A 19,828-nucleotide genomic window follows, 5' to 3' on the forward strand; every position below is an offset into this window, starting at 1 on the left:
CTTTCCTGCTCCTCTGATGCTGCCTGGCCTGCTGTGTTCCTCCAGCTCCACACTGTGTTATCTCATATATGTTGGGTCAATTACCTTGGATGGATAGTTTGCAATGCAGTGTGATGCTATCGCTGTGAGTTCACCTTCTGCACTGGCTGAGATTATGAATGATTCTTCTTCTCAACCTCTTCCCCCTCATCTGAGGCCTGATGACCATCAGGTATAACCACCATTTAATGTGCTTGCTGCAATGTGAGAGTATTCTAATCGTCTGGTAGGACTGTGGTGAATTTACCTTTTGGTTTGCTGTATTTACACGGTCATTAAATACAACGAGGCATGCTTTGAACTTCATTACGCCAAAGGTCTGAGTCACATTAAAATTTTCACTCTCCTCCCCCACTGCCTGATTTGGACAGTTCCAATAAGCAGTGGTTTACGCTGCTACATGTGACAGAGTCCACTGAGATGGCACCTTGGTGTAGCCTAATTGTACCTAATGTACAATTGTACCTAATGTACAGTCAAAACAAAAATGCTCCAAAGTAATCATTATACAGAGAGTGTGTCATTATGTTACTGAACTAATAACACAAACACAGAACCAAAGACTCGAAATGTTAACTCTGTTTCTCTCGCCACAGATGCTGCCAGACCTGCTGATTTTCTCCAGCAATTTCTGTGTGTGTTTCAGATTTCCAGCATTCGCAGTATTGTTTATATAATAATCCAGGGAAGCAGAAATGACAGGTTGAGAAATTGAAGTCAGTTCTTAAAGCACAGTCTCCTCAGAAATGAAAAGTTGCACCCAGTAAAAGTAGCTAGGTTGGCAGCACAGTTGTAAAAACTGAAGTAACATCCTCTAGAAGGGGAAACTAGCCATCATTATCTATAAGTACAGAAGTTGCTGGAAAAGCTCAGCAGGTCTGACCCTGAGGAAGGGTCTGGACCTGAAACCTTAACGATAACTCTGATTTCGCTTCACAGATGCTGACCTGCTGAGCGTTTCCTGCAAAATCTGTTTATATTTCTGATTTATAGCATCTGCAATTCTTACGGTTGTTATCTATAAGTAACTCTGGTGCTCAACCCTGCCACGCAGTAGCATCTGAATGAACCTCTCAGTTGTAGATATTTTCCTAATCAAGACGTTCAAAGATTTTGTAACCCATTTCTGGCGCAAGTAGATCTTGCACCTGGGTGTCGTACCCTAGAGGTAGGGACACTACCACCACACCACATGATCCCTTAGCTTCTTGATTGCAAATAGGTAGTTGGAGACAGGCAATAAATGCTGGTGGTGCCAGAAATGCCTGCATCTTGGGAACTAATTTTTAACGACCAGAATCAAATAACAAAAGCAGGAGAGGCATTCTGAGTCTATTTAAGAAACTGAATATAGTGCCCAGGAATCCCTGCTATCTGCTAGCAGATGGCTGTTGGTAGTTTGCTAAATTTATAATTGCAGCCCAGAGGTAATCAGAGAGGTTGTATTGGCTGTCTAATTTGAATGTTCTGGCTATTTCTCTATGTTAGTGTGGGGTGTGGGGTGTTGGGGGGGTGGGGGGACATGCTCCTAATTTTTCTGTGCTGGTCCTCAATGACATCTTGTGTTTTAATACAAGGGAACATCATGCAAGCAATACCAGGCAGGAATTGGTGCCAAGTCGCATAAGGAGTTAGAAGAACGGGTGACTTAAATGGTTAGAGTCTTAGAGACTTTAAGGTGCATATGGAAGGGAGGTACAGGTGTCTGGAGAGAGAGAATTTGAGTGCACAGGATTGGAGACCCAGCCATTGATGGTGGGGTGATTAAAATCAGGGAAGTGCAGGTGGAGAAGTGCAGAGACCTCACAGAGTTGTAGGGCTGGAAGGAATGACAGAGATAGGGAGGGGTCGAGGCCGTGGAGGGAGAGGAATAGAAAGCAGAGAATTTTTAATGAGAAGTTTGCTGGACCAGGTACCTGTGTAGGGGCACCGTAGCCAACTAAGACCTGGTACAGGTTAAAATATCTGCAGTGGATTTCTGGATGAGCTCAAGTGTATGGAGGGTGACAGGTGGGAAGCTGGCTGGGAGACGTCTGGAATGCTTCAGTCTGGAGACTCTGTCCACTGGTACCATGTGGCCTGTGTGAGGTGGGTAAAGCAGAAGGATTGCACCCTGATCCCTTTAGAAGTGAAAGTGTTCGGGTTAGGGTTGCCTGGCAGAGGTAAATTGTTAGTATTTGGGCTGTAGGCCTGTGGTTTTCACTGTTGTGAGGATTGACCCCAGTCAAAATATCAACAGCCTTTCGCAAACTCCCCGAAAATATTAGCACACACCCTGAAGAAAGCCCTGCAAATGTAGTCTTGGAGATTCACTATAAGCATCAACACACCCTAGGCAGTCCTTGTAAATGTTAACACATGCCTGGGAACCTCTATAAATATTAACATGTTCTCAGTGAACTCCTTGAAATGCACTCTTGAGAACTCACTGTTCCCCAAACACATTCAGAGGACCTCCTGTAAAATGTAGCACCCTGTTCTGTAACTATGAACATATTCTTAGGGATGTTCCATGTATGAGCCAAATTCACAAAGGTGTATAGTTTTGCTAAAGGTCTGAGTTCTTTGGCTTCCCTCCAATAAATGTAACTGCTCCACTGGGAGCAGCAGAATTGCTTGAGTGGCAGTTTTGTTTCATATACTGTTCCTGGTTGTACGACACATTAACCAGCGACAGGTGATATGATGTCAAGTTCAATTGAAAACTGACTTGTTCGGTTTTTATAGTCGGGCTGAATGTAGACACATCCGCACAGATTTCAGAAGCTTGACAACGCTGTGTATTTAAAAACCTTGACTAATTTAAGTGAGGCCTGAGGGAAACATATGCAAGCTGTACCCAGTTTGACATCCCTGTCTCCATCAAAGACCATGTCTAATTGAAGGGAGACCCTAAAGTGATGATATGCATCAAGATGCTTTTGTTAAAATTAGTGGCCTTAGCCCCGAGCACAAGTAAGCACTACAGCTAATGCAATCCCTGGAGCCCCAACTAAAAACATAAAATGCTGGAAATCACAGCAGGTCAGGCAGCATCCACGGAGAGAGAGCAAGCTAATGTTTTGAGCCTAGATGACTCTTCATCTCAGTTGACGTGAAGTGTGGAGGGGCGGGGGCTGGTGGAGTACTGGGGGAGAAAGGATGTTCAGATTAAGTAATCGGAGTGTGAGAATGGCAGAACAATAATGTGTCTAAATGCCAGACTTGAAAGAACAGATAGTCCCGATGGAGTGGGGGGTTGGTGAGGGGAGAGAGGACATGGTGACACAGAATGTAACAAGTAAAGCTAAAGGAAGGGAGGGAATGGGAGTGGGTTCACAATCTGAATGTGTTGAACTCAGTATTAAGACCAGAAGGCTGTGGAGTGCCTAGTCTGAAGATGAGATGTCGCTCCTTCAGTTTGTTCTGGGATCCACTGGAACACTGCAGCATGCCGAGGACAGACACAAGGACATGCGAGCTGGACACTGTGTTAAAATGACCAGCTATGGGAAGATCAGGGTCCTGCTTGCACACAGACCCAGAGGTGTTCCACAAAGCGGTCACCCAGTCTGCATTTGGTTTCTCCAATGTAGAGTAGGCCACATTGGGTGCAGTGAATACGATACACAAGATTGGACCCTCAAACTGGAGCCACTCCCCATGGAGAAGAAGATAATCCTGGTGATAGTGGTCCTCTCTGTCTCAACATTATTCCTGAGCAACAGACTGAAAAGGGGTCATAGCAGAAACTATCCCTTCATTGGTACATTGCTGCAATGGGGGAGCTGCTAGTGCAGTGGTATTCTCACTCTCAGAAACCCTTGGCAATGTTTTAGGAGCCTAAGTTCAAATCCCACCAGTCCTGATGGCGGAATCTGAACTGGAGGCCGAATCGTTAAATATATAGACAGTAAGGGAATTAAGCGTTATGGGGGAAAAGGCAGGAAAGTGGAGTTGAGGATTATCAGATCAGATCAGCCATGATTTCATTGAACGGTGGAGCAGACTCAATGGGTTGAATGGCCCGGTTCTCTTCCTAAAAAGAGGCTGTAAGTCAACAAACACGAAAATCGATTGAGGGAGGTGGAGGGGGGGAGGCAGACGGTGCACCAGTTTCCTGGGATCTCCCCTTTGCCAATGCTTGAGGGTTCAGGAGCCACATTTGAAAGATCTCATTGGCATACGAGATTGGACCATGAGAGAAATGAACACATGGCACGTTGTCATGTCAGTGCCGCCATTCTGTCTTCACTGCATTGAAAGGGAAATCAAACAGGGCACATATTTCCTGTGGGATTCACTTACACTAGTCAAGGTTTTGAAATACATTGTGCTTTGTTTAGCTTCTGAAATCTGGCTGGATGTGTCTACATTTAGCAGCAGAGGGAAAAAAAAACGCGTGGGTCAGTTTTCAATTGAGTTTGACGTCCCATCACCTGTTTCTGGTTACTGTGTTGTACAACCAGGAAACAGTATCTGAAACAATCCACCAGTCAACGAATTCTGCTGCTCCCCGAGGAACAATTATGTTTGCTTCTTGCAAATGCCCAGAGTAACCTCGAGAAAGGAAGCAAACTTGCGTTGATGTAGCACCTTCCACAATCTCGATTTTCCAAAACGGTTTACAGCCAGCGAAGTGCCTTTCAAACTGTAATCACTGTTGGAATGGTGCCAACACTGCAGCCAGTTTGACACAGCGAGATCCCGTAAGCAACAGCGTGCTAATGAGAGGTCATCACATTTTGCTTCATCCGCTGTGCATTTCCTGACTCTTCAACGTGTCCAAGTCACTAAAGCATCTCTGCATCCTCCTCACAGTTTGCCCTCCCAACCAGCTGTGTGGCAAAACAATATGGCTGCTTTTCCCAGGAGTAGGTAGCATGGGACAACCTGCAGCTCTCCATTTAGGTTCTTTACTCAGAGAGTGGTAGGGGCGTGGAATGCATTGCTGGAGAGGGTAGTGGAGTCGGCCTCATTAGGGGCATTTAAGCGGCTATTAGATAGGCATATGGATGATAGTATAAGGTAGGGGTGGAGGTTAGATAGACCTTAGGTTTAGGGTAAAAGTTCGGCACAACATCGTGGGCCGAAGGGCCTGTACTGGGCTGTACTGTTCTATGTTCTATGTTCTATGTTCTATATGGCGACTGAGTCCGTCATGGTCTCTATTAAATTCCTCCAGACGTGTTATTTTTGATCTTGGCTGCATGATCATTGTAACCCTGCATACCAGGGATCCTCCTTCCCCTTTCAGTTAGACTTCTATGTCTGCCTTGAGCTGATGAACGGAGACTTGGGTTGCGATCTCATCCAAAAAGGCAAAAATCAAGCTGAGCTTGGACTTTTGAAGGGGTATCGTGGGAATTATGAACCAAATAGCCTCCTTCTCTACTGTAAGATTGACAGATCTTAAGGAGAGACTAGATAGGCTAGGGATAACACAGTGTGGAGCTGGAGGAACACAGCAGGCCAGGCACCATCAGAGGAGCAGGAAAGTCGACGTTTCGGGTCGGGACCCTTCTTCAGAAATGGGGAACAGGGAAGGGAGCTCCCTTCCCAATCTAATGGGTGCCATGGAGTGGTCCTCCTGCAATATGTGGGAAATCAGGGATGCTTCCAGTCTCCATATGACCATGTGTGTAGGGAGTGTGCTCAGCTGCAGCTCCTGATTTGACTGGATGGTGCACTGGAGCTGCAGATGGACTCACTATGGAGCGTATAAGGCTGAAATCATCATGGGTAGCACATGTAGCAAGCTGATCACACCACAGTAAGAGCTACACTGGCAGAGAAGTGTTGGAAGACCACCGGGAAGATGAGTAAGCGTGGGCAGGCAGTGCAGGAGTCCCCTGTGGCCAGTCCCCTCTCAGACAGGGACACCATTTTGGGGGGAATGGCCTCTCAGGGGAAAGCAGCAGCAGCATGATCAGTAGCAACGCTCCTGGCGTTGTTCTACAGTAGGGAGGGTCGAAGTGTAGGTGGGTGTTAGTGACAGGGGATTCTACAGTCAGGGGGCACAGTTAAGCGTTTCTGTGGCTGCGATCGAGACTCCAGGATGGTGTGTTGCCTCCCTGGTGCGAGGGTCAAGGATATCTCTGAGCAGGCACAGGGTTTTCTGAAGGAGGAGGGTGAGCAGCCAGAGGATGTGGTCCATATTGGTACAAATGACATAGGCAGAAAGAGAGATGAAGTTCTGCAAAAGGAATTCAGGGAGTTAGGCAGAAAATTGAAAATCAGGATCTTTAGGATTGTAATCTCGAGATTACTCCCTGTGCCATATGCCAGTGAGGCCAGAAGTAGGAGATTATACAGTTAAATGCGTGGCTAAAGAACTTGTGTAGGGAGGGAGGGTTTCAGATACCTGTTCTTTGGGATCTCTTCCAAGGCAGGAGGGACCTGTACAAGAAGGATGGGTTGCACCCAAACCAGTGGGGCACCAATATCCCAGGAGAGAGGTTTGCTGGTGCCACTTGGGGATGGTTTCATCTAGTGTGGCAAGGGGGTGGGAACCAGAGCAGTAGGTCAGTGTGTGGAATATTTAATGAGGAGAGGGGCTAAATCAAATAAGTGGATAAGGAAGAACAGGCAGGGCCAGGCCAACGAATACAGCAGAACTAGCGGTCTGAAGGTACTTATTTTAATGCAAGGAGAAAAGTGACAGGTAAAGCAGGTGATCTTAGAGCCTGGATTAGAAGATGGCACTACGATGTTGTAGCCATTTAGAAACTTGGTTGAAGGAAGAACAGGACTGGCTCAATGTTCCAGGGTTTAGATGTAGATGGGTGTAAAAGGGATGGAAACATTGCACCTATGATGAAGGAGAATGTTACAGCTGTACCAGGAGAGGACATCTTAGAGGGCTCATCCAATGAGGTAATATTGCTAGAATTTAGGAATAATAAAGGTGCAATCACTAGATATGCTGGGGTTATACTATATGCCTCTCAGTAACCAGCAGATGTAGAGGAACTCACATCCAAGCAGATCATGGAAAGACGTAAAAGCAACAGTTGTAGTGGGTGATTTTAATTTCCCCAATATTGACTGGGCCTCCCTTAGTGCTTTTCCTGGGGCATAATTTGTTAGGTGCATCCAAGAGGGTTTCTTGGAACAGTATGTCGATAGTCCAACAAGGGAAAGGAAGGTGTATTGGGGAATAAGCCTGACCAGATGATTGAAGTTTCAGTGGGCGAGCAGTTTTGGAACATTGATCATAATTCTTTAAGTATTAAGATAGTTATGGAAAGGATAAGGCTGTTGCTCGGATGAAACCGTTAAATTTGGGAAGGCGAATTACAACAATATTAGGCAGTAACTGGAAAAAATGGACTAGGAACATTGTTGAAAATAAATCCACATCTGACATGTGGGAGTTTTCAGAAGCCAGTTGACCCGAGTTCAGTACCAGCCTATTTCTCTAAGGACGAAAGATAAGGATGGCAAGAATCTGGAACCTTGGATGACAAGAGATGTTGTAAGTTCTGTTAAAAAGATAAAGAAAGCTAATGTAAGGTTTAGGAAACAGAAATGAAACAAGGACCTTTGAGGAATATAAAGGAAGCAGAAAAAAAACTAGAAAAGGCCATGAAATATATTAGGAGCAAAAGGGTAACTAGGGAAAGGGCAGACAAGTCCCCAGGTCCTGATGGGATCTATCCCAGGATACTGAGGGAGGCATGGGAGTAGATGGCTGGAGCCTTGACAGAGATCTTTCTCTCCTCTTTAGCCACAGGCGAAGTCCCAGAAGACTGGAGAATAGCTAATGTTGTTCCTTTCTTTAAGACAGGAATCCAGGAAGATATAGGCCGGTGAGCATTACATTAGTGGTAGGGAAATTATTGGAGAAAATTCTGAGGATTTATTTGCATTTGGAGAAGAATGGATTTATTAGGGATAGTCAGCCTGGTTTTATGCTGGGAAGGTCTTGTCACACAAAGCTGATTGAGTTTATTGAGGCAGTGACAAAGATGATTGATGAGGGTAAGGCTGTGGATGTTGACTACATGGACTTTACTAAAGCATTTGATAAGATCCTTCATGGTAGGGTGGTCCAGAAGATCAAATTGCATGGAAATCGTGGTGAGTTGGTAAGCTGGGTGCAAAGTTGGCTTGGCCATAGAAGACGGTGGGTAGTTGTGGAGGAGTGTTCTTCTGACTGGAGGTCTGTGACCAGTGGAGTTCCACAAGGAATCAGTGCTGGAACCTTTATTGTTTGTAATTTTTTAATGATTTGAATGAAAATGTCTGTGGTTCGATTAGTAAGTTTGCAGTTGACACGCAAATTGGTGGAATTGTGGAGAGTGAGGAAGGTTGTTAATGGATAGAGCAAGACATACCTCAGTTGGAAAGTTGGATGGAGAAATGGCAGATGGAGTTTAATCTGGTCAGGTATGAGGTGATGCAATTTGGAAGTTCAAATGCACGAGGAAAGTATATAGTAAATGGCAGGACCCTTAGGAGCATTGATATACAGAGCCCCTAGCTCTCTGAAGGTAGCAGCACAGTGGTTAAGGTGGTAAAGAAGGTATATGGCATACTTGTCATCGGTTACAGCATTGAGTATAACAATTCACAAGCCACGTTGCAGTTATCTAAACTTTTAGTTAGGCCACTTTTGGAAAATTGTGTGCCATTCTGGTCATCACACTGTAGGAAAGCTTTGGAGAGGGTGCAATAGAGGTTTTCCAGAATGTTGCCTGGATCAGACTGTATTAGCTGTAAGTAGAGGTTGGACAAACATGGATTGTTTTCACTAGCCCATCGGAGGCTGAGGGGCAACCTGAGAGAAGTATATAAAATGATGTGAAGCAGGGATAAGGTCGATAGTCGGAGTGTCTTTCCCAGGGTGGAAGTGTCAAATACTCAGGGGCATAGGTTTAAGTTGAGAGGGGGAGAGTTTAAAGGAGATGTGTGACACGAGTTTTTTTATGCAGGGCGTGGTAGATGCCTGGAACGTGTTGCCAGGGGAGGTAGCAGAAGCAGATATGTTAGCAAAATTTAAGAGGCATTTAGACATGAACAGGCAGAGAATAGAGGGAAATGGACCATGTGCAGGCAGATGAGGTTAGTTTAAAATAGCATCATAGTCAGCACAGACATGGTGGGCCGAAGGGCCTATTCCTGTGCTACTCTATGTTCTATCTTTCCTTTATCCCTGTGCTGAAATCCCCTTGCATTAAAGGCCAACAGACCAATTCTTTGGTAAAAGTGCAAACATATTACCATGTTTTAAACCATAACAAAATCAGAGAGAGGTGGAGAAGAGGGGTGGTTCCAGAGCCTAGGGCCTAGGAAGCTGAAGGCCTGGCCACCAGTGATGGAGCAATTAAAATCACGCCCTAGTTAAAAGAGCGAATCTGGCATTCGTTGATAAGCGGGCAAGAGGTCAGACATGCAACCCTGTACATTCCAGCTGTCACACTTAACTCTATCCTCTGTTGTTCCTGGTGTCTGACTGGTAGCAGAGAGAGAGAAAATGGTGCTTTGACTTTGAACTCAATAAAAACACTCGCAGCTCTTTCAAAAGAATAGCTGAAAGCTCCCCTGATTTATACTCAATAAAGAAAAATAAATTACCCTCAGCCGGAACTGCTTCTTGCAATAAGATTCATATGGAGTAAAACTGTTGAAAAGCTGAGAGGTGAACGTTGCGTAATCATAAATTGAAGTTTAAATAAACCAGCTGGTTGTTACTCCTAATTAATCAGTGACACTGACAGAGCTTTCAAACTTTTCCTGTTACTGCAGAAATAAATCATTTTAAAAAAACCAAGACAATCTATCCCGATAATGCATTAAAAACTAAGTTTCCACTATTGTTATGGTCTGGAATGTATTACTTGAAAGTGAATTTAATAGTGCTTTTCACAAAGGGATTAGAAAAAGTACTCGCAAAGGAAATATTGCAGAGCTATGGGCAAAGAACAGGTGAGTGGTATGAATTGAATGACATTGTTAAAGGTAAAATATGATTTTACACCCCCCCCCCCACCAACACCGACCACAACAGTGTGTGGAGCTCTGGATGAATCCACAAGGGTTAGCAATGGAACATTCTGGACTCACATGTTTCAGTGTGCCATGAATTCCCCAAGGCATTTGTTTCTTTTTGTCACAGAGTTGATGGATACTGCATTTGGCTGAAAGAAAGACTTGTAATTATGGACTTTCTTCATCTCACTATATCCCAAAGCACTTTACAGTCAATAGAGTCAAGTTGTTGTTGTAATGTATAGAACACAGGAGCTAGCACAGCAAGCTCCCACAAACCACAATGTAATAATGAGCATGTTAGGTTTAGAGATTCACAGAATAGAATCCTTAGAGTGCAGAAAGAGGCCATTTGAGTTTTACAGAGAGCATCCCACCCAGACCCAACCCCTACCACACTAACCCCATATTTCCAATGGCTAGCCTGCACATCCATGGACACCACAGTTCAATTTAACTTGGCCAATCCACCTAATCTGCATATCTTTGTAACTGTGGGAGGAAACCAGAGCACCTGGAGGAAACCTACATAGGTATGAGGCGAATGTGCAAACTCCACACAGTTAGCGAAGGCTGGAATCGAACCCAGGTCCCTGGTGCTGTGAGGCAGCAGCGCTAACCACTGAGCCACAAGGACACCTTTAAGCATTATTTCTGTTCCTGTGTCCACGGATGCTGCCAGATCTGCCGAGTTTCTCCAGCATTTTCTGTTTTTATTTCAGATCTCCAGCATCCGCAGTACATTGTTTTTGTATTTTATGCTTTTTTTGACGTTGGTTGAGGGAGAAGATATTGACCAAACCTCTTCTATCATTTTCAAATGGGGTCTTTTGCATCTCTTGAGTGAAAAGTGGCCACGCTTTAATATCTTGTCTGACTGAGCAGCATTGCGCTGAAGTGACAGCGTAGATTTTCATGCTCACAAAATCAGGAGTGGGCTTGTGAGCCCAGGAGTCTATTGAACCAGAGTTTCCAGCTGAACATGGGCTGACATTAAGCTCAACTTCTCTTAATTTTGAATGTTGGCTTGTTCTTGGGAAATAGAATGGTTGTTCCATGACAAACCGTACTGAATCTGATGGAGTTTCTATTTTTATCTGTATAATCCCAACAGCTCACAGAGCATCGAGACAACCGAGGCAGCACCTATGGTCTGGGGTCGTGGTGCCATCTGCCGCTCTATGAAGAAGCAATGCACTTGGCAGAAGACGGAAGAGTATTTTGCCGGGTGTTAAGGTGAGCCGATCTCTACCACTGCAATCGACTGGGTAAATCTTTAGAGATAATGGGTGGTGCGGTGGCTCAGTGGCTAGCACTGCTGCCTCATGGCGTGAGGGACCCAGGTTTGATTCCGTCCTCGGGTGACTGTGTGGAGTTTGCATGCTCTCCCAAGTGTCTGCGTGGGTTTCCTCCAGGTGCTCCGGTTTCCTCCCCCAGTCCAAAGATTTGCAGGTGGGTTGGCCATGGGAAAGTATCCAAAGTGTCCAGCGATGTGCGGGATAGGTGGATTAGACATGGGAAATGCAGGGTTATGGGGATAGGATGGAGGCTGGGTTTGGGTGGGATGCTCCCCAGAGGGTTGGTGCAAACTTGATGGACTGAATGACCTCTTTCCGCAATGTTACGAAGTCTATAATGGGTGCTAAATTGGTTAAGCCCTGACGACAGATCCATGTGTCATGAACTGCTTGTTTAACCCATGCCTATTGACTGAAATGCAAGCAGCACAACTGCTTGCTCTATGGCTGTAAGATGAACAAGGAGGGCTGGTGGAAGAGGAGGTTCCAAACTCATACTATCCAGCAGCACATCAAGAAAGCCTGCACCTCCTAAAGGGGACATTTGTTAGGGCTGAAGCAGGGGCTGGTGGTAGTGTAGGAAGTGAATATGACCTGGGACCCCGTGAAGAATAAGACTGCAGCTTTGCTACTGGATGTGGTAAAAAGGGGTGATTTCCAGTATCGAAAGGGGACTAGGAGGCTCTCCAGCCATGTACTTGCAAGGCAATGTGAGCAGATAGCCAGCAGTCTACCCTGTGACCTGGATGCAGTACCACAAGACTTACAATGACTTCACATGCACAGTCAAGTTCAGATGGAGACCCAGGCCATGAACATCACTGGCCCATGATTTCTGTCCCTTTCCCTACGGGCTGCAAAAGCCAACTTGAGAGAAGAGAGAGAATTAATTGTTTAAGTGGAATAAAACTTTGTGCAGGTAAAGCATGAGTCAGCACTGGGGGTAATGGGAAAGCAGTGTTTATTGGCCTTTAGATGCTGATGGTGAGTTTCTTCTTGAACTGGTATGGTCCTTATGCTGTACGTTGAAAGTGGCAACACAGGTAGCCAAGGTGATTAAGAAGGCATATGGCATGCTTGCCTTCATTGCCCGGGGCGTGGAGTACAAGAGTTGCAGCGATATAAAACCCTTGTTAGGCTGTTTGTGGAGTATTGTGTGCAGTTTTGGTCACCACATTACCAGAAGGATGTGGAAGCTTTGGAGAGAATATAGAGAAGGTTCACCAGGATGTTGCCTGGTCTCCAGGGCATTGACTATGAGGAAAGGTTAAAAAGACTAGGATTGTTTTCACTGAAAAATGGCGGCTGAGAGGAGACCTGATAGAGGTCGACAAAATTATGAGAGGCATAGATTGGGTGGATAGTCAGAGGCTTTTTCCTACGGTTGAAGTTTCATTTACAAGGGGGCATGGGTTTACGGTCAGAGGGGGAAAGTTTAAGGGAGATGTGCAAGGGAAGTTTTCAATATTAGAGTGGTAGCAGCCTGGAATGCATTATCAGAAGAGGTACTGGAAGCAGGCACATTGAAGTCATTTAAGAGGCATTTAGATGGGTCCATGAATAGGGAGGGGATAGAGGGATACGGATTGAAAAATGGCAGGTTTGTTTTTAGATTAATTAGGGCATGATGGTCAGCACAGGCTTGGAGGGCTGAAGGGCCTGTTCCTGTGCTGTACTTTTTCATATGTTCATTTGTTGACCTGCAATGTTGTCAGGGGCGGAGTTCCAGGATTTTGACTCAGTGATGGTGAAGGAATGGCAATATATTTCCAAGTCAGGATGAGGTTTGGCTTGGAGACCAACTTGCAGGTGGTGGTGTTGCCTTGTATCTGCTGTCCTTGTCCTTCTAGATAGTAGTGGTCATGGGTTGGAAAGTCCAGTCTAAGGGGCCTTCATGAATTTCTGCAGCATAAATGTCCAGTAGATAATGGGTTGCCTCAAATTGAAAATGGTTATACAATCCAGATCTGTTCTTGAAGATTTTTGACGCAACATATGAGTCTTAATGTTTGTTTTCAACTTATGTTTTGTCTAAAAGGACCGAGTTGCTGGAATGTGTTGGGGACATTGATTTTCTGGCCAAGGTACACTGTGTGCGTCAAGCTTTTCAGGTAATACCATCAGAACTCACCTGTCAATTCACACATGAGCGTGAGTATGTCTGAATCATGGATTATAAATTATTGGTTAGACCTCAGTTGGAGTGTTATAGCCAATTCTGGACTGTGTACTTTGGGGTGATAGCCAAGACCTTGAAGAGGCTGTAGGTGAGGTTCCAGTGTCGAATGATGAGTGACTGCAATTACATAGAGGGACAAAAGAACTTGGGACTGTTCCGCTCAGGGTAGAGAAGTAGAGAACAGAAATGTTCAAAATTCTGAAAGATTTTGAAAAAGTGACTGGTGGGAAATTCTTTGACTGGCAGTAGGGTTGGTAACTAAACGACCTGGGCTTAAAAGGGACTGGAAGAGAATTTTCTTCATGATTGCCTTCTGGACTTTGTGCTGTAGGTTTTTCTCACTGGGATTTTGAGAGTTTCCAGGGAAGGTACCAGGAGGTGGGTGGGGTTGTGGTGTGGTCGGAGTAAAATCGAGTGGGGTGGCAGAGGATGGATTGCCTTCCTGCCATCACTGGCATTTTACTAGTTTTGGTGAAAGTGGCACATAGCCTGCCCATCCTTAGACCAAATGAGACCTTTATTCGGGCAATTTAGGCTTCTTCCTGCTGGGCATTTTACTAATTGTGGGCACTATGGAGAGATTGGCAGGTAGATCCTACAGACAGACTGCCAAGGTATATCAGTCAATTCAGAGGCAAAATTAGTGTCACCAGGTCAAGACTGACACATGTCAAGCAATTCACTTCATTGGGTTACTTGGAAGTAGACTGATTGTTATTATATTAGCAGATACTGCAACCAATTTCTACACTTCAACATCCCATCAAAGGATATGGGTTAATTTTAGGATGTGAGCATATCTGTTTGTTGAAGGAGGAAGGGCTCTCCTTCAATTTTTGCCGTGGAATAAATATTTAATATCCCATCTCAAATATCTCTGACAGTACATCACTTCCTCAATGCGCTTAGGCTGAGAGGATTGTTGCAGTGAATGTTGCAGTCTGGAGTAGACTATCTGAATTGGTGATGGAAGCAGATTCAAGTGAATTCGAATCCTGGAATGATTTCGAGGATGCAGTGCTGAGGCTGAGCTGAACTCAAACAGAACAGAAGCCTAAAGTATCAGTGTTTCAACAACACCGTAGCTAAGCTTAAAACATAATTTCACACTAATTTCTCCACCTTTGCAGGTAATTCTTTCTGATGTAACAAATCGAAAGTTTTTCGCTGAAGTGGGAAGGAAGGTTCTGTCAGCGATTATGACAAAAGCACATAAGGTATGGGAGCTCTGAGCTATGTAGCTTTTGCTAGCAAGGCCATAAGACAATAAGACATAGGAACAGTGGTAGGCCATTCAGCCCACAGAGTCTGCTCCGCCATTCGACAAGATCATGGCTGATCTGATCATCTTTAACTCCATTTTCCTGCCTTTTCCCCATAACTTTTTATTTTGTTTCTTCATCATCTTTGTCATTTGTCTTATTAAAAACAACAGTAATCAGTCCTGGTTACAAAATGATGACAAATGCATTAATGAGAGAATGGTTTTCTCGAGAGATTTTGGTATGTGGTATAATTATAATTCAGAATAATTATTTGAAGTACAATTATTTACATTCACGTTTTGCATATTTTACCATTATCCTTTCTTTCCCATCTTCTGGAACGCAGTATACAAGCTCCTAATTTTCACACCTTTCCGTCAACAGCAATCCTTCTATCTATGCAAATCCATCATTGCAATTCTATTATTCAAATCATCATCATCCGTACCTCCGTTATCTGTGCTCCCGGCATCCACAATGACAAGATCCATGATCCTCTCTATTGCATTATCCACACACTGAATTAAATATTCACAATCCCTTTATTGTCGCTCCCATTTTCCATGCTCCAGGTCTTCACAGTTCCCTTATCAGCTTTCTCACAATTGTTATGATCCCAACTGATGATAATGCTGGACTCTAGATTATAAACATCCACTTCCTCCGACATTAATGGTCAGTGATTATGCTCAGCGACGTTGCTCTACAAAACACCCTGCAGAAATTCACCAACGATCCTTAGACTGCACCTTCCAAATACACGACCATCTAGAAGGATAAGGGGCAGCAGAAACTTGGGAACACCACCACTTGCAAATTCCCCTCCAAGCCACTCACCATCACCATTTGGAAATATATCACTGTTCCTTCGGTGTCACTGGGTCAAAATCCTTGAACTCCCTCCCTAAGGGCATTGTGGGTCAACCCACAGCACGTGGACTGCAGCGGTTCAAGATGGCAGCTCACCACCACTTTCTCAAGGGGCAACTATGGGTGGGCAATAAGTGCCCAGACAGTGATACCACATCCCACAAGTGAACTAAAAAAGCCCGAACCCAGAGTGAAACCTAATGGATCATCAGGGTTATTTTCATAATTTTGTTTAACGTGGTGGTCAGTCACTGAACATATTCACAAAAGGCTGCAAATGCATTTTTAAGAAAAGAATATCAAAGTTTATATACACAAAAGGAAAATAGAACTAACTGTACACTATACAAGAGCTAGTTGTTATAAATATCAGAAATAAAAACTCAACACTTTTTCCTTCAGCAACAAATTTTACAGATACTGAACCCTCAGAGAAAGGTCACTCAGTTTCCACTTCAAACTTCAGGGTTTCCTGGCCTACATTTATAAATTTTCAGGGGGTCAGGAAAATTGTAGCCTCCACAAAAAAAAGGGAAAATATTGTACAAATTTAAAATGGTGCGGACTGACTGAAATGTTTCTCCTGACTTTTCTAGAATCCGAAAAGGTTTGAAGCAGTCTATGAAGAGATGATGTATTTTCTGCAGCAAGCTGATCACTGGGAGATGACCCAGAGAGAGCTAGCAGCTCGAGGGGTGAGTCTGTACCTATTTTTCTAAGCAACGTGTCAAGAGATATTACTACACACCTTTGGAACAGGTGAGACATGAATCTAGGGCTTTCAGGTCTGGGGCAGGGAATCCCAGGGGTGAATCTTTAAAGTATCAGAAAAGGCTGGGCTGGTAGGGTGCAGTGTGATGAACATACTAAGAGGTGAACATCCAACCTGTATGGTCAAAGTCCTCCAGTTGAAATATAGCCCTAGGTAGAGTCATCATTTGTTTAGCGAAAATAGTACTTTGGACAGAATTTTGTGTATGTCATGTTGAGAAGGATACCATCAATAATTTCACACAGAGCAGTCACAAAGCCTACAACCCATTTTAGAAATACTGCCACTAATTAAAATAGAAAATGACATATTTGCGCTGTCTAATTTGTCTATGATGTTATTCATGGTCGATTTTTAACTCTTGATTTGATTTTATTTATTGTACCTAAGTACAGTGAAAAGCTTTGTTTTGTGAGCAGTACAGACAGATCATAACAAACAAGGATACACCAATCATTGGGTGCTTAGACAGAGCGAGGCATACAAGGTTATAGCTACACAGGAGGTGTACAAACAAGATCAACATTATTTGTAGTTAGAGAGTCCATTCAACAGTCTAATAATGGCAGGGAAGAAGCTGTTCTTGAACCTGTTGCTGACTCTGTTCAAGCTTCTGATCTTCTGCCTGACAGAAGAGGTTGGAAGAGAGTATTACCGGTGTGGGAGGAGTCTTTGATGATGTTTATTCATTCACGGGATGAGGGCATCGCTGGCTTGGCAGTATTTATTGCCCAGAGGGCACTTAGGAGTCAACCATTGCTTTGGGTTTGGAGTCACAGCTCGGCCAGACCCGGTAAGGATGGCAATTTCCTTCCCTAAAGGGCATTAGTGAACCAGATCGGTTTTTCCCAACAATGGATTCACAGTCATCATTAGATTCTTAATTCCAGATATTTATTGAATTCAAATTCCACCATCTGACGTGGCAGGATCTGAACCCGGGTCTCCAGGACATTATCTGGGGGTCTCTGGATTAACAGACCAGTGATAATACCACTAGGCTATCGCCTCCCGATATGTTGGCAGGCTCTCCGCGGTAATGAGAAGTGTAAATGGAGTCCGTGGATGGGAAGCTGGCTTCAGTGATGGTCTCAAAATATGACCAACAAGAGTTTCGAGAAACTTTGGCAACTTGCTCCACGAGGCCATCAAGTGACCAGAGCCTGCAACTACACTGTGACTGTTGACATAGCAAAGCTAAATTGTTCAGAAATAGCAAGAACTGCTGATGCTGGAGTCTGAGATAAAACAGTGTGGAGCTGGATGAGCACAGCAGGCCAGGCAGCATCAGAGGAGCAGGAAAGCTGACGTTTCGGGTCGGGACCCTTCTTCAGAATTTTGAAGTCCTTTCTGAGGAAGGGTCCTGACCCTAAACGTCAACTTTCCTGCTCCTGTAATGCTGCCTGGCCTGCTGTGTTCTTCCAGCTCCACACTGTGTTAAAGTGAAATTGTAGCTTGTTTCAGATCTTCACACATACAATTCTTACCCCTTCAGGGGCAATAATGAGGGAATTGTTAACGGGTGATTATCAGTCTGTTAAGCCATGCAATGAATGCTCCTTGCATCACCAAAAAGGCTCCGAGTAGGACTCAGCACTTTGAGTTTTGAAGCTGGGGCACTACCCACTGAGATACTATATCCTAGCAAAGTAAAATGGGAATTTACAATGGTAAAAGGAAGAATGGATAAAGAGGAGGAGTAGGTAGAGTGCAAGACTTAAAGAATGCACTCCATTTGACTTGTCATGGAAGGGAAGTTGCAGAGACCATTCTTCAAATATGAGCCTATAACGGTGATGTCTTATTGCTTATTCAGGAAGTCCAGGTTGCTATGACAACATGCACATTGTAGCTTGGAACTATAGATGGTGACAGTGGAAGCTGTAACTTCGTTTCCACCACATGACCGGCCGAGAAATCTCTCTCATTTTTACGACTGCTGCTGGTGTGTGTTGGAAAGGTTTTCAGGTTGATCATAATCCTGTTCGACATGTAATGAACACACCTCCCTTGGCTGCTAAGTCCTGGGGTAGGAGCTGAATCTGGAGCTCCTTGTTTGGAGGTAAGGCACTACCTAGTGCTCCACAAAACTTACATGTATCTTGACCCAATATATTCTGAACCTTGAACTTTTTAATGTATTTTCAAAAGAATCATAAGAAGTCCAGCCAAGGATCACTTGGCTTTTTTTGAGCACTTAAACACTTTCCTGTCTCCAGGGAGAATAAGAGGAAACATCCAGACTGATGTTGACTCTTAAAAAGCCATTGAAAAGGGCCCTTTCAAATTGAATAGGTCATTCACATAAAAAGTTGTGTCGATCTTTCAAGGTGTGACTGCCATATACACTAGATATACCACCAACCTAACTATTCACCTATTTGAGAAAATGCTTTGAACTGGTGGAAGCTACATGATGTTTTCTGAAGAAGGGTCCAGACCCGAAACGTCAGCTTTCCTGCTCCTCTGATGCTGCCTGGCCTGCTGTGTTCATCCAGTTCTACTCCTTGTTATCCCATGATGTTACAGCATGTTCTGGAGCTAACCAGACAGCAGGCTACATTAAACCTAATATTATATTGAGAAGATAGGATAAACAGGTCACAGCAACCATAGTCTTATTGAATTTTACATTCAGTTTGCAAGAGAGAAGCGTGTGTCCTAGACTATTAATTTAAACTTAAATAAGGGCAGTTATGAGGGTAGGAAAGCAGAGCCAGTTAAAGTGAACTGACAAATTAGATTAAAGGATGGGTCATTAGAAATAGAACTGCAGACATTGTTGGCAATATTTCAGAATACACAGAATTCACAGCATTCCAATCAGAAAAAATTCGAGAGGAGGACTCATGATTAACCAAAAAAGTTAAAGATGGAAGTTAAAATAAATAGCAGATAATTTTGCAAAGGTGGCCGGCAGGTCAGACAATTGGACCGAATATAAAAATAACGAAGAAAATTATAAGGAGGGAAAAATTAGAGTGCGGGAGAAAGCAAGCTAGAAATATAAAAACAGTTGGCAAATGTTTCTGTAAATATTTTTTAAAATAGTGTTAATCAAGTGAATGTTGTCCTGTAGAAAGTGAGTCTGAGGAATTAGTAATTGAAAATAAGGAGATGGTAGCTGAATTGAGCAGGTATTTTGCATTGGTCTTCACTTGAGAGGATTCAAGAAACATCCTAGAAAGAGCTTGAAACTGGGAAATGGAAGGAAAGGAGGGTGTCAAGAAAATTACTCTCAACGGGGAATCAGTCCTAAGTAAATTGTTAGAGCTGTGGGCTAACAAATCCCCAGGTTCTAATGAACAGCTGCAGAAAATAATGAAGAAGGCTAACAAAATGTTGGCCTTTATATCTAGAGGACTGAAGTATAGGAACACAGAAGTTATGCTGCTCCTGTATAAAACTCTGGTTAGACCCCACTTGGAGAACT

The 19,828-nt window shown here is 43.9% G+C and overlaps 1 protein-coding gene across 1 annotated transcript in view; it reads left to right on the plus strand.

The window, feature by feature from the left end:
- Positions 1-19,828, plus strand: part of miga1 (mitoguardin 1) — an 87,083-nt gene that overhangs the window by 44,763 nt on the left and 22,492 nt on the right. The window contains exons 10-13 of the mRNA XM_048602422.1: positions 11,126-11,247; positions 13,348-13,420; positions 14,619-14,705; positions 16,220-16,318. Of these exons, the coding sequence (XP_048458379.1) occupies positions 11,126-11,247; positions 13,348-13,420; positions 14,619-14,705; positions 16,220-16,318 (381 nt within the window). The remainder of the gene's footprint in view (positions 1-11,125; positions 11,248-13,347; positions 13,421-14,618; positions 14,706-16,219; positions 16,319-19,828) is intronic.

The sequence above is a fragment of the Rhincodon typus genome, chromosome 10, assembly GCF_021869965.1.
Source record: "Rhincodon typus isolate 14 chromosome 10, sRhiTyp1.1, whole genome shotgun sequence".
Lineage (NCBI taxonomy): Eukaryota > Metazoa > Chordata > Chondrichthyes > Orectolobiformes > Rhincodontidae > Rhincodon > Rhincodon typus.